Source organism: Crinia signifera, chromosome 5 (assembly GCF_055691185.1).
Source record: "Crinia signifera chromosome 5, ASM5569118v1, whole genome shotgun sequence".
In the NCBI taxonomy this organism is placed as follows: domain Eukaryota; kingdom Metazoa; phylum Chordata; class Amphibia; order Anura; family Myobatrachidae; genus Crinia; species Crinia signifera.
The window spans coordinates 269976594-269993029 of NC_139221.1; the positions used below are offsets into that span (position 1 = coordinate 269976594).

A 16436-nucleotide genomic window follows, 5' to 3' on the forward strand; every position below is an offset into this window, starting at 1 on the left:
ATTCCAGTGTGTAAAGCCGATTGTAAAAAGAAGAATGGCTTTTCAGCCTATATCCACTGCAAGGTCATTGAATGCTACACTATGAACAGAATATATTCTATATAAATATTCAAGGCTATCAGGATGGAAACTAGAAATTACCTAGATGACGCATAAGATGTAAACCTGAAAATACCTCCCCTGCCCCCCCCTCATTGCCCTTCCCATTCCACCTAAAAATAATAAAGAAAAATAGAAGCCAGTTTTAAACGTTTAACACATTGAATATTGAAGTCTAAATAAATGATTGTGTTAAGCACCATGACCGCATCAACGAAATGGATTATAAATTAAATTTCCATAATGTATGCAACACAAATATCAGTGTGAACATAAATCAAGGTATTTTCTAAACACAGGTTAATTGTACAACTCCGCAAACTGTCTATTTTTTATGCAAAATAATCCACTTAACATTTGTCATATTGGTCTTAATCCGCAGACACTTACATCAGATGCCCTTACAGGGCTATCAATAACTCAGCACCCTCGGAGAAAGAGCCGTAGGTAGATTGCAGAAACGTGTACGTTATTTTTCAAGTGTCTGTCTCCTGCAAGTGTTTATTGCTAGAAATTGTGCCAAAATGATTTGAAATAAAAACGGATTAATTATGGTAGAAGCCTTTTAATATAAGTGAGTGAGTTGGGAATGTGATTAATGCAAATTGTGTTGCTATCACGAGAATGGATGGGGACAACATCACAGGCCATATCTGTTTGCTGCCAAATAACTTTGGTAATTTACTGCATTAAGAATCAATAAAAAAAATAATGCTTTTCAAATGCATCACTATCAATCTGGAAGTAGTTACGGAGTGAACATTTATATTTCCATCTAATAACTATATAAACTCTGCTACCCTATTTACCACCAACTTTTCAAGAGATTAAATATAAATATAGTCACTGCATTTTCTCTTTCAGTAACCTTGATCAGATTTTGCGTAAATGGAAAAGTAATACAATCATCACTGGTGCTATTAAGCTAGAAAACAGCAGAAACAATGCATGGTAGGAACACACAAGCCCTTGGGTTGTATGTGGCTCTCATTACATTAGTACTGAGAATATTGTACCTCTTCTGAAGGACTGATACTACAGAACTCTGAATATTCTGTGCATGTAACAGGTTAGGCAATGACTGCATGTCAAGGTCTTCACACAGAACTGTAGGTTAAGGCGAGAACACCCGATGCTGCTTTCTTAGGTCATAAACCCTGATCCAACATTCTGCCACAAAATGTGCTGCTGCCTTGTGTGATGAAGGGTGACCTGCGAGGGCTCGTACACCTACCATGTTGCCCACCGCTGCCTAACTTAAATGATGCACCTGTAACCTTGTGGCAAGATTAGGACAATGCCGCCTATCCATTCACAGGAATAAACAAACGTTTGGTCGGGCAATATCTTTATGAAGTCACTGGATGATAGTGGACTTCTTGACTGCATTCCCATGACTTGCACTGGTTTTCTGATGCAAGGGACTATGCAGCCAAGGAACGTCTATTGATGCAGCAGTCCATACAGATGCGAAAAACAGTATGTTCCACAAATCGTTATGACAAATAAAATTCATGGAGACACTAGAGGGGTGAAGTGCACTTTAGGCAAGGCATTGGTGGCATCCTTTTTTTATTCTGGCACAAAAATTTCTCCACAATATGCAATTTTCAATGAAGGTATTGCAGGGAAAAAACGTGGCACAGTGCTGGCTCGGACCATTCCAAAAACATGCGAAAAGATCGGTTGGGAGGAACTGGGAATCTACAAATCCGAAAGAGGTGCTTCCGAGCACCCCTCCAGATTTCGCGTAAATGGAAAAGTAATACAATCATCACTGGTGCTATTAAGCTAGAAAACAGCAGAAACAATGCATGGTAGGAACACACAAGCCCTGGGGTTGTATGTGGCTCTCATTACATTAGTACTGTGAATATTGTACCTCTTCTGAAGGACTGATACTACAGAACATTCTGTGCATGTAGCAGGTTAGGCAATGACTGCATGGCAAGGTCTTCACACAGAACTGTAGTTTAAGGCGAGAACACCCGATGCTGCTTTCTTAGGTCATAAACCCTGATCCAACATTCTGCCACAAAATGTGCTGCTGCCTTGTGTGATGAAGGGTGACCTGCGAGGGCTCGTACACCTACCATGTTGCCCACCACTGCCTAACTTAAATGATGCACCTGTAACCTTGTGGCAAGATTAGGACAATGCCGCCTATCCATTCACAGGAATAAACAAACGTTTGGTCGGGCAATGTCTTTATGAAGTCACTGGATGATATTGGACTTCTTGACTGCATTCCCATGACTTGCACTGGTTTTCTGATGCAAGGGACTATGCAGCCAATGAACTTCTATTGATGCAGCAGTCCATACAGATGCGAAAAACAATATGTTCCACAAATCATTATGACAAATAAAATTCATGGAGACACTAGAGGGGTGAAGTGCACTTTAGGCAAGGCATTGGTGGCATCCTTTTTTTATTCTGGCACAAAAATGTTTCCACAATATGCACAACGTGGCACAGTGCTGGCTCGGACCATTCCAAAAACATGCGAAAAGATCGGTTGGGAGGAACTGGGAATCTACACATCCGAAAGAGGTGCTTCCGAGCACCCCTCCCGATTTCTGTTCCATGCACTCCACAAGCTGGAGAAGGCTGCTGCTCAGACAAGACAGTGAGTGTGCCCAGACGTCTTGCTGTACGGGCTGCAGCAGAATTCTCAAAGAAGGTGGTGGGGATAATGGACTCATGTTATAATTAGCTTATTTAAGTATCAGAACTTAAAAATGTGGAAAAATATCTGTAAAGCAGGGTTTCCGCATGTGTAAGAGACCCCTTCACATTGATGAATAGGACCTGCACAGACAAAAGCAAAACCCCCGATATATAGAATCAGGAACATTTCATTACAGAATTCACATACAGTAGGATGACTGGCTGGACTGTTACTACATAGTATTACAGCAGTGATTTACAGAGGCATCATTGCTGTAAAATTACACAGATTGTACTCTCCTTTATAGGGTACAGAAAGAACTCTGCTTTAATGGTATCTGACAGATCTTGCCATTAGTGTTTTTATAAAATAAAAACAAACAAACCAGAAATAAGAAATTACTATTGAATTTCAAGTAAAAACACTTGTGCTTACCGATATTATATGTTAACATTAAATCACAAAAGTCATAGCAAAGCAAAACGGTCAGATGAAGCAATTACCACGAAGAATTAATTCTAATAATACTCTTAAGTTAACTAGGCAAAGCTTTCTCCAAAAGATCATGATGTTATTACCGTATACCGTACTTTAACTGTTTATTTATTCGCTGTCTACAGGGCTGATTTACAGGCAATAAAATGCAATCACTACAAAACCAAAGGAGGAATCATTCACTAATGGAACTTTTAGCAGAGAAGAGACCAATGACATGAGGTAATTCTTCTCAGGCAGGGATCGCTTTATACTTTAGAACGGTAAACATTCACTAACATATACATTAAGTAAAAGTTAAATACATTATGACCTCATAAATATTTCCAGCAGTCAATAGGCCACTTAGTGTTATAAAAAAAAAAAACAGACTCTACTGGTCGCTTAATAATTAGGTAATTATTACATTAAGTTTGTCCATGGGAAGATGGCGATAATGTGACCAGTACAAGATCAGAGCAGCCATTAATATGGCAGGTCAAAAAGGGGTGCTACATCCAGGTGCTGTTAATTGCAGTTTTCACCTGGGAGTGCTTTGAAGAAAATGGGTATATTCTGAGCCACCAGGGCTTACCTAGAATTGTTACCAAACTGGTCTCACCTGTACAGTAGGAAACCCTCTCATAAGCTGCCCATACACGCTGCTAAGCGTGCTGAGCCGATGTGTGCTTTGAGGTGCGCGGTCCCGCAGCACCTCATCACACAGTAAAAAAAAGTATGTGCTTGCACATACTTTTTGTACTTAGGTTTCATCAAATTGCATCGCATTGCATGCACAACTCATGCACATGCAATGCAATGCAATGTGATCCCTGCTATTGCAGCCCACAACGCACACCCGCATCGGGACGTGTATGGGCTGCTTAACTAACTTAAACAAGATCTCTGATTCAGATTGCTCCACACTAGGTAGAACATTTACTTATGAATGTAGTCTCCCCAATACTGTACCTACACAACCCTGCTGTTTACACACTGCTTAATACGGTTAATTGCAAGATCCACCTAACTTTGGGACCAAATTAATTAGGGAAAGCACAGGCAATTATGAACTTTAGGTGATCGCATAGAATTATGAAAAGCCAAGAGGACTGGAACCTCAGGTCTACAATCAAAATGTCAACAAGGTCAAAAGGTTGACAGGGTAAAAAAACAACAACAACTCATGTCAACCTCTTTTATGTCGACCTTTAGACCCTGTCAACTATTTGACTAAATCAACCTTTGATTGTCTAGCCAAAGCCTGCATACCATGTGTATCACTGAATTTCTAATTACAGGCTGCAAGTACAGTAGTAGAGGGGATGACCAAGCTTTCAGTGAAACCACAGAACAGAAAATGTTCTTTAATGGAAAGGGCGTAGACCATTTAGTGAACCACCACAGATTAGTTCCAAAACATGAAGTATCCTCTCTGAAGGAAGGGAGAGACTGCACATTACAGATGTGTCTTCAATACATTGTTGCTATAGTCAAGGCACACAGCTCCACCACTTGGAGCGTCCGGTAGCAGGAGACTTTTTGCCTGAAAATGCGTCTTTGTTACAATGTGATGGGACTAGGATGCGCAAAACACTGTTGCTAAATTTGATGTGCAACACTTGTACATCTCTGCGTGACCGTCTCAGACTCACGGCAAATTGAGGATAGATGAACACACCTCTGTTAGTTATAAAAAAAAAGAAAAGCATGGTCATATGGAAACTGGTGCAGCAGTAATTGGCAAATTTAGTAGCAACTTAATATGTGGGTGGAACTGTAGTACAGAAGTAATTATGTAGACAGAAGTGTGACAGAGGTACTTGTGTAGAATCAATGTCAGTGGAATTTGAGGAAAAGTGGAATCTGTGTGGGTGGGGCTCTAGAACAGGAGAAATACATGTGTAGATATGGGTGGAACCTTAGGACAGCAGAGGTACTTGTGAAGAATCTATGTGGGTGGGATGCTACAACAGCAAAAGTAAATGTGTAGAATCTGTGTGTCAGTGAGGCTCTAGAACAGGGGAAGCTCTTGTGTAGATATTGGTGTCAGTCTAGGGCAGAAGAGGTACTTATGTACAATCTATGTGGCCTATATACTAGGATCAAGAATTTTGTGGTTTACCTTAAATGTGAATAGCGATTTGATAAAGAAAAATTTGCATGAACACAATTAAATCACCCCAAACTCCCCCCATCACCAGGTCTTAATATCAATATAGAAGCATTCATTAATCTTGCCTTATACACATAGAAACCAAACGGAAAAAAAAACAAAAACTCACTGAACTACAGATAACAAAACTACTACTGAAAGGCAGACGTTGTCCGTTGCATGTGAGATGGGAAGATGGAAGGGAAATAATTAAAAAGTAAATTTTTTTGCAGATTTTCCTAAAAGGTCTAAAAAATAAATACAAATAAAGATAATAATAATAATAATAATAATAATATTATATATATATATAAATATAATGGAAAGTAATTCTAGTCCTAAAATGGCTAGAATACATAAAAAAAATTAATGAAAGCATAACCAATTTTATTATTGGCTTCTTATGCCCTTGCTCCACCCCATAACCTTTAAGTTGACTCATTAGCTACATGCAGTAGAGGCAGCAGAATCACTACACTACATAGTAGTGTAAGCTCATGAAACGCCTACTGTCCCTGTCAGAAGGGGACTTCCACTTTAAGAAGGCTTAAACTATTACTTTCCTAAAAGAAATATATTGCTTCTCTTTCTCATTTTCTGTCATGTAAAAAGTATGGCTTGAGAAGTTAGTGGCATATTATGTAGTTCATTGTGGCAATTATTATGCAACAAATTTATTTCAACATTTTAAATGCACTATTGGAGATAAAGAAATTAATTTTGTAATTGGAAACAGAATCGACGTGTAAATTACAATTCCTTCAAAAGTATTCTCTGTAATATATCCACAGCTTGAAGTGATAGCCATTAGCTTTACACTATATCAAAGATGACTATATTTGGCTGAAAAGAAATTCATATTTCTGAACTCATTTTAATTATCTTGGGTTCCACTATTTGAATCTATTTCCCATATACATTTGGCACAATTCTACTTAAACTCATATATAACGACAAGGAGTTCAGTTATGGATTAAATGCAGATCCTAAAACCAAATCAATTCAAACACAATTCTTTGCACTATTAATTCTTGCTAAACAATTTATCATCACCGTACATTAAAAATTATGATCTCATCCGCAGAAACCGACTTTTCCTTTACACACACACAAAAAAAATGGCTAAAATCACATGAAAGGGGTCTATTAAAATTTTATAAGAGATTTTCATCTTTATGGTTGGTATGTGAAACATGTGAGATTACAGGTTCACAGAGGAAACCTCCCCATCAATCCAATATTCTTTATTTCTTGTCATTCTATGGGGTCCTTCCTATTAACCCTGAACGGTGCGGATCATTGGAGAGTTGCGAATCATCACGACACCGGGCACACTTTACGGCGGGCAAAAGGTGTGGGTTAGGATTACTTCGGGTGCCATTTTCAGCGTTAAAACGGCACCTGAACGGCAACCTCGCACCCTTCAGGGTTAATAGGATTGACCCCTATGACAAGTAATGCAATACATATACCTTGCACACGTTCATACTTACCGACGTTCGGTTACTCCTCTCAGGTAAAAGCCCGGAGAGGAGAGCTTTAGCGTGCTTCTGGGAACAGGGCCAAAGCCTGACATCAAGCCCTACCCCTAATCACTAGAACTGCCGCAATTTTGGGGTGTACATGGAGGGGGCGGGGCAAAAAGGCAGTTTTTTTTCACATTTTAGCACCCCCCTTTCGTGTACACCCGAGAATACCGGTATTTAACAAGCAGGGTAGGAGGAGGCCAGGGAGAATGCTGGGAACTCCATGGGCTTTTGGAAGGGGGGACCCGATTTTCAGGAGCCTCCAGACCTTTCCGGGAGGGTAGGCAAGTATGCACATATTTAATACTGTAAAACAATTTCAAACTTTTTTTTTAAGCAATTTTCGATTTAGAAAATCCACTAATTTAGGCATCTGTATGCAAACAAAACAAAAAATTCTGAAAGTTAAACAAATAAACTCACTTTATTCAGAACATAATAGGCTACATAATTTGAAATATCACATGGAAAGATCTTAATTTTTTTTAGTAATCATTATTTATAGCAACATGAATATTTACAATTTTACACAATATTGAAGTAAAACATAGGATTCTAAAAAAAAAAAAAAAAAAAAAAAGTTAAATATTCTTTTGGGGTATGGATGGATAGGTCTACATTGCCTAGGCAGAAACTCAATAGGTTGACACGCAAAATATTATCATTGACAAAAAGGGCAACAAGCTTCTTAACGCCTAACTACCATTTGTCTAGTCTTTATATCCATATGATTGGATAACCGTTACTACCCAACCTATTACGTTTATTTCTGGACAGATCATTCAATTGCATGAATACGAAAGAGAGACTACAAGGTATATTTAATAAATGTGAGTTTTTAGAAGAAGTGAGAGATGTTGTCTATAGCAACCAAATTATACTTGTCATTTATCTAGCACTTTCTAGAGGAGATTATGATCATCCTTTATGTGGCACTACAAAGGATCCACAGTGCCCAATAATAGAGTACATAAACAATTAAGCAAAAGAGGAACCAGTGACTTACAATTGGAAACCATAGAAGACAATTATAGGGTACATCATCATCGTTCTAATGTATACATAGCCTAACAGTTCAGGTTTTACAAATCACCCAGCCGGTGGCACTGCGGATCACCAACTGTCACATTAAAAGAAAAATCATTGTGAACTGGTTGGGGTACTTGAGGACTCATGTAGTGTACACAGTGCGATTGTGACTAACTTTCTATTCGATATTGACTATATAGTCAAAATATAAATCAAATGGCTTTCATCCAATTCGTTCCCAATGCCCGCTCCCGTTTAGTGGAAATCTACTGTACAGGCATGACTATATAGTACATATCTGTACTATATAGTCAAAATGGAATACGTTTTGCTTGCCATGAGATTAGATCCCGATGGAATCGCAAGGCAATTGCACTGTGTGTACACACCTTGACGTTGGAAACAACTGCTATAAAAGGATTAGGCCAGGGTATTTATAGGCTGTGGAACCTGCAACATCCTCTACAGAAAGGCTAACAAAGCCCTTTCATGCAGCACATGTGCACGGGCCTAAAATAGAGATTTTTATAGTTCTAATGAGTGGAGTGTAGTGTAGTGCCCAGTGGATAGACCATGTCTAGGTCGACCACTAATGCTCGACAGTGACTAGGTCGACACCTAAAAAGGGTCAACATACCTTGGGTCGACACAAGCTTATGGTCAATATATAGTATGGTGTCTATGTCGGCATACCATTACATAGAAACCCAAAAATTATTAAAAACTCATGTCGACCTTTGACTGTTGACCTTAAGCTTGTCATCTACACCATAACCATACTGGACATGTGTGGAAGAACAGTGAGCATGAAGTAGTGAGGACAGAAAATGTATCAGGATAGTGGCAGCTGTGACAGTGTCCAAATGGTGTAAATATCAATATTTTAAGGTATGCAGACACTACTGTCAATTAAATGCTAAGACATTTGAAAGTTCAACTTTCAGCATCAAATATGTATTTGACTAGCCAGCTACACAGCCACTTCCTATTTAAAAAAAAATAATATTTCCTGTCAGTTGCCAGTGGCACTGGTATGCCAAAAAGAGTTATAAAAAAAAAAAACCTCTGAAACCTCTAATCATCTAGAATTAATTGAATAAAGTAATGACAATTCCACTTTAAATTCATCCCAGTTAGTTTATTAGCCACAATGGAAAAGACGTTAATGCCCATGCTAATTTATAGCATCATTAATCTATAAATATAATAATTCAGGAGATGGAAGAAAAAAAAAAAGGAAAATGGCCGCTTTTGCTGACAGGCCACATTATGTCTACATCAGGGGGGTGGCTATATCACTCTGAAACTATGTAGCTCTAGAATGCCTTTGAGCTTGGTAGCTTAATACTGGCTGCACTCTCATGTAAGCACACTCTTTATTAGACCTCAGCTGTCAGACTGCCAAATGATCCTCCGGTGGAACAGGAGCTGAACAATTATACTCCTATCCCTCTTATTACCCTGAATACAGTGTGCTGAATGCAGAACGCAAACAGCTTAGTATCATGGGGACATCATATGGATTTCCTGCAGCTTGTATAGTAATTCTGAATAGGTCCAGCAAGAACCAGATCTAATATGTGCAGAGGAAATTTGTTAGACTTTTACACTGTATATGGCAAAATCCTTACCTAAAAGTCTGTCCCTTACCTTCTCCCAATCAAGGAGATTCAGTTTGTTGTAGGATTTCATTCCGTACATTCGCAAGAATGTGTAACTCAACCTCATCTAACCAAGATCAGAAGTGATCCTTATTATAATATATTATTTATAGATTGGGTTATGGGTGAACCGAACAGTGGAAAATATGTTAAATGGTCCTTCTTTGTTCCTGGATCTACAAATCCATACATCCTTGTATAAAGTACAGTTACTTTGCTATTGTTATACTCCAGTGAAAATAGGGAATTGACTGTCAAAATAAATATTCAACATTGCACAAACGGCTTGGAAGGACTACTAAGGGGAGAGGCATAAATAAGGTGTATTTGTACCAGTTTTCAGTTAGTTGCCATAAAATACCATCTATTTTATTTTATTGATCTCCTAATATGTAACCCCCCACTCCAAAAAAAAAATCCACACTTTCTGTAGACTGGTGGGGGTAGAAGGAACTATTACAGATGGAAATCTGTGACGGAGTATATTTTTAATGCCTCAAACCTTCTCTCAGATTACTGTCCCAAAACTTACTTCTACAAGTTTCTTAAGAGGTTTAAAACAATATACTCCACTCACTTCTGTCCAGATTTGGCTCCCACAGATGCTGAACTAACTGGGTGGCCATTATTGCATAAACAGTTTATCCTCCTAGTTCTGCATTTGACAATGTAGAACACTAACATCTTAAATGAACGTTATGTTCCCCAGTGCTTTAGGACATTGTCCTATCATGGTTCTCACCCTACTTATCAGAATCAATTTTATTGGCCAGGTATACTTGCATATACTAAGAATTTGACTTGGATTGCAGAGCAACAGCCAGTGAGGTACAGTCAACAGTGACAGTACAGATATACATAACACATACAGGTATACGCTAGATGTACCCTAGGGTATATAGAGGCATGGAACACATACCAGCCGAGCTGCACAGCGCCTAGGCAGCCATCAGCGGCGCCACTGGTCGTTGCGGCAGCTAGGTAGGTAAAAGTATAAGCAGTATTAAGCCTTTTAAATCCAACGTCTAGTCAGGCTCAACAGCCCTAGTACTAGTAGTAGATCCAATGGTGAGCCACTTTAAATAAAAAACATTAACATCGTTCAACATTCAATGTAGACCATTTTTGAATAATAAAAATATGACAATTTATACATTTGAACCAGACAATTGCAAGACAAAAAAAATTGGACCGCAAAAAATAAAAAAGTAAACCTTTCAATGTGCTAAAAAAAAAAAAGTTACAAAATAAAATAACCAACCACCAGCCCCGAGTAACCTTTGTAATTCATGATATATTACCTTTCCCAGCATCCTGCCCAAGAAATAGTAGTGCCTGGCAAAGGAGTCTCCAACGAGCATTTGTGCTGCAGGATTGGGGTACAGCAATCCCTCATTAGTAGTTTTAAAAAATCCCTGGTTAGGATTAAATCCAGATTTTAGCAGCTCATTTAAAAATTCTCTAAATATTCCACCGCCATCAATCCCGGCCTCATCCAGGCCGTGTGCGTTAAGCAAATGGACTCTGATTCGCTTCTTTAAATCAGGTTCTGAAAGGACAGGAAAAAGTCAAACTGTACAAAGCAAAGTTTTATACATCACAAAAGTAAAATATTTCATATTATTTGTATGTCCTATTATGTCTAATTTTTTTTAAATTTTTTCCTATGTTGCCAAAATTTAATCAGGTGTCCCTTAAACATTCAGAAATAGTGTCATGGTACAATGCCTCATCACAACCACATGTCTATGCCCACACACAAGGAGGGCAACACTGCCCTGCTTGGGATTCAGGCATCGGCCTGCCTGCATTCCCAAGGGAACGCCCAGTAGTTTCATGTGGTTGCCCATAAAAACGCTGGGCGTTTCCCTGATATCAGCCCGTGTCCGCACCTGCCCGCCCCCTGTAGAGCGAACGGCTCGGCAAGTGTAAAACGTTCCCTCCTGTGGTTTGCAAATGCGCATAAACACACATGCACAAACCCCAAACATCGGGGAAGGGCCCAAATTCGGTTTGCTATGAGAGGGTCTGAATCGGGCCCAGAAAATGATCACACATACAGGCTAATTTGTGGACCTGCCTCAAAAGAGAGCATCACGCTGTGACCACGCATACGCACCCTTAATGGGCCTCAAAAGGAATAATTCTGGCAGATTTTTTTTATTTACAAGACCAAAAAACACATGAAAGTAATAGAATTTTGCCTCGAATTAAAAACCCTGCTCAACAATCTAAAGAATAATGTAGGAACCTTAACAAAAGTAATATTGGAATCGCATATTAAACTGAAAGAAAATCATGAAAAACCCACACGCAAATCGGATACTGACCATTTTCAGGTGACAATTTGTCGTACGCATCCTCATATATGTAATTTCGCCTGATGGTAACATTAATTCCATCTAAAAATGGACCGTCCCCTTGAACTTCTTGTTTGTCCGCATAGATCAGTCTTTGGAAGATCTGCCAAAAAGCAATCAAGTTGAGAGATAATTGGTAACATTTCCTAGAAGCTGGTTCTTCAGCTGCTTCAGAGTCTCTGACCGGCAAGATTTGGTTAGTACTACAACAGAGTATCACGGACAGCCTAAATTGGCTATTAATAAATACTGTACATGCATGCCTGATGGATTTAATTATACATATTATATGGATTTATTTTTGCCGCTTACATTAAATTAAAATAGTGCATAATGGAGCGAAGATCTTCCAAATCACCAAGGAGTCCTGAGGCCATGCAGAGGAACACCAGCACTGGTGGAGTCCTTGTATAAAGATCATGACCACCAAAGGAAGTGCTAAATATACTTACAGAATTATCACTACTACTGTCTATAAGAGCACCAATATATTTCGTATAAATGATTTCCTAAAATCGAATAGAACTGATGCTACTTACTCCCCATTTACCTGGACTGTGCTTGCTAAAATACTTATTACAATTTTTGATAACAAACCTCTATCACTAGTCACTACAGTACAAAACCTTCCATCTATATTGTGACAAACAATTGTAGACGTTTTACGTACCTTTTTTATAACCCTAACCTTGTGTTGATGCCCTCAGAAAAAGAAAATGCGTTTTAGAACTAAACAAAGCTGGCACGTTGCTTTGTGAGTATTATACATGGGATGACCATTCACATTTCACAGTCCAAAATGACACAACAGAGAAAGGTCTTGTTCTCTGGGTACTACTTGCACCCATAATCACCAACCCTGCCTTATAATGTACCAACCCCATTACACAACTTTGCATCATATTCCAAGGCAGAGGAGCATAAACAGAGCAGAAAGTTACAGCTAACATAATATACATTTTGTAATATAATTTTAGCATTCAAAAAATAACTAAATTAATTCAAAATAGAATTACCTTCACTCTTTCTTCAAAAGGAACTACGAATGGAAGTTCGGTTAATATTGCCAACTGTCTCTCTTCAGAAACAGACAGGGGTGCTGGCTCCATACCCACTGGAATAAAAGGAAACCATAGCAGTTCTTGCGAAAAACCTACCACTTCCACTTTGGTCATTAGATGTTTACACCTAACATTACACTTCCAAAACAAGCTTTAAAATTTTATTTGGGAATATGCGTCATTACAAAACAATGAGTTGTTTAAATCAATTTAATTTTAAAATTATTTTACTGCGGTTTTTTTTATGCATGGAAGTTTATATCGTACATTTCATGTTATAGCATAATTGTCAAAGCAAGCAGTGAACGTGTAAGGGTTAATATGGGTTTAAACCTAGAACTGCGTGTACAGCAAAGGTAAGACTCAATTAGAAAGCCGGAGCTCAATTACTCTGGTCAATTAGTCATGTTGATCTACTTTTCACCATCAACATTTCAATGTGGGGAGAATGATGGTCAGAATATGTCAATACACACAGCATTAGAAGCCCAAGGAATGCCACTTAGGGGAATGAGGAATCACAAGTAAATACAGCCAGCTGTTCCTATACAGAACTTTCTTCTTAATTAGCTTCTACAGTGGCAGCCAAGCCAGTTACACAAATCCTAACCTGTCCCTACTCTACCCTGAACAGTATTTTCTTTTAGCTCAATTCAGTACCTTGTTATATTATTTTAGAAATTATAAGAACATATATGGACGGCTAGTAAATTTAATATAGTAAACTTATGGTGAATCTACTCTATTTGGATCAGCTTTTGTTTCCAGTATTATTTATGAAAAGTACGGAATGGTTTGTGCTTATCAGGCCTTATTTTACCTTGATATACTACCTATATGTACTGTAGTTAGTAAACCCTGAAAATGCAAGTAGTGGTGTAACATGGGCAGATTGACCAGGGCAAGTGTCCTGGGTGGCAAGACAGGCCTGCCAGAGGGGGTTCAGCAGCAAACCATGTGCATTCTTCACCTGGTGGCCACCATCCATCCAGGACTTCCACAGCATCTTCATTCTTCACCTTGTGGCCGCCATCCATCCAGGACTTCCACAGCATCTTCATTCTTCACCTGGAGGGTGGCAGTCTTTCAGCTCTTTAGCGTGGCCGCCACCAATCCAGGACTTCTGTGGCATCTCAAATCTTCAGGAGCGGCTCATTGCTCCACCTCCTGGCCTTGTACTTGGTAATATTAGCTGGTATATAAGGGGCCAGGGCGATGAAGCATCAAGCCGCAATTGGCTCGCTGCTACCATGTTGGACTTTAAAACTGTCCACAGTGTATATTTTTTTTAAATCAAAGATGTCCACTAGACAGAAGGTGGGGTTTATAGATATACAGGTCAGGTACACTCCAAAATGAAGTTCATATAGGAGTTCCTAGAAATGGGAGAATCCACTCTCTGGTCAGAAACCTTACGCTCCATATAGGAGTTAAAGCAAGCATTTGTTTTTTTCTTTAGCAGACTGTACAGAACTTTTCCACAAAGCAGAGTCCCTGTAGTGTCGCCATGTTGGTTACCAAGTGTATCCTCTGGATAAGCTGACTTGGGTTATGCATGTTATGGCATTTGTAAACAGGGTACAAACTAAGAATCTTTTCAATTTTGAATCATTGATGCAATATCGCATGAACGCACCTTAGATCATGTTTAATCGGAATAAAAGCGGTAAAAAAAAAAAAAGTGATGCATCTTCTGTTCTATTTAATAATCATCCGATTTGATGGTGTGAGATCAGACCAAAAGTGTGCATACACTGCTGACCAATATGCATGCACTTCTGCTGCGCGGTATCAGATATTTTAGACAGATGGTGGCTGCAAGTTAGATTGTGCAGGAGTAAAAGTGTAATTGCATAGGTGTGCAAGTAGCTTTATACTTCTGATACTAGTTATAAAAAGTAAAAAGGTGAAACAGTGGAGTGTTTATGTGCTTCTATAGCCAAGAAAGTAAAAGCTGTTAATGTTCATGTGTTACTTAAAGAAAATCACACAAACTATGCAAAATTCACCTAAACAGTTTAAGAAATTATCAAGTTATTCCCAGGGCAGCCTGCTGCAATGGAATTAGGAATGTTACAGTATTTGTTCAGTGATAAATTCTTGCTTGATATGTATATGAAACATGGCATAGTGCCTACCGTGGTCACAGAATGGCAATATGGACATAACAATAAATACTCACATGCTATATAAACACTACTTGTTTCCCAGTTCTATGTACTTACCGTCTAAAGTAGACTGTAAAGGTCCTATCCTCCCCATTCTGCGATACCGCCACACATGTCTAGCAGATGGTACATACAGCTGGGTAACCTTTTTAAAAATATTGAAAACTTAAAGACTGAATCAAACCCACACAATATAGATGTATACTGGCCCGACAAATCATATACATTCTTTAAAGTGGTTCTACATTCCACATACAGCATTCACATATGGGAGGCACAGAACTGGACCCTGCCCAATGTAGTCAATCTGTGAGTTGACCTTTATAAATCTGAATTTGTGTGCTGGACACTTTGGGTGGTATTCACCAGCATTTCTGCTTGCTATCCCCAGGTGTGGTGAGCTAAAATGTGCGAATGCATGGCTAAACCAGACCAGAATGTGTGTGATGTGCGCAAAATAAAAATTAGATCAATTGAATACTGCCCTCCAATCATCTGTCAATTTAAGCAGGAAATCAGGCGTCATATAACATTTGAATACAACCCTAAATGTTATATAGCACACAAAATATAAACAGAACTTTTGAGGGTACTTGTTTCCTAGCACGGCGCCCACGATATTCAGTCGTATGGCATCTTATGCATTGTATCACATCACATCACATGCCATACACCCGCATACGATGCGATTTTAAATTGTATAAGCACCCTAATGGGTTTTTTCCAATGTTAAATGGCCCCCCTCTACGATTTTTAATTGTATAAGCACCCTAATGGGTGCTTACAATGTTAAATGCACCCCCACTATCAACGGCAACCCGAAGTGTGGCGAGCGCAGCGAGGAGTAGCGGTACGCGTCCTCTGACCTTTTCATACCCCCCACTATCCACGTCGGCGTGGAGTTGATTTTTAATAGTGTGGTGAGCGCAGCGAGCCCCGCGAGGGGGCGCGTATTACTTTACATGTATTCCGCGTCCCCTCGCTGCACTCGCCACGCTTCTGGCTTGGTGGCTTGCTGCACTCGCCACACTATCTATCATTGAAAAAACCCATTAGGGTGCTTATACAATTTTAAATCATATACCATTGTATATGGCATACAATGCGATGGTATACAATTTCAAATTGTATAACATCGGCTGACATCGCATACCATTGTATGCCTTATGGTATACCATGCGATGGGCGCCGTGCTAGAAAACAAGTACCCTTTTGAGTATATGAATCTTTAA

The 16436-nt window shown here is 39.1% G+C and overlaps 1 protein-coding gene across 3 annotated transcripts in view; it reads right to left on the minus strand.

The window, feature by feature from the left end:
- Positions 1 to 16436, minus strand: part of UBE3C (ubiquitin protein ligase E3C) — a 95781-nt gene that overhangs the window by 24635 nt on the left and 54710 nt on the right. For all 3 annotated transcript variants that reach the window (XM_083189004.1, XM_083189003.1, XM_083189005.1), the window contains exons 16-19: positions 15262 to 15349; positions 12992 to 13089; positions 11946 to 12078; positions 10917 to 11164 (exon numbers count right to left, since the gene is read on the minus strand). In XM_083189004.1, the coding sequence (XP_083045130.1) occupies positions 10917 to 11164; positions 11946 to 12078; positions 12992 to 13089; positions 15262 to 15349 (567 nt within the window). The remainder of the gene's footprint in view (positions 1 to 10916; positions 11165 to 11945; positions 12079 to 12991; positions 13090 to 15261; positions 15350 to 16436) is intronic.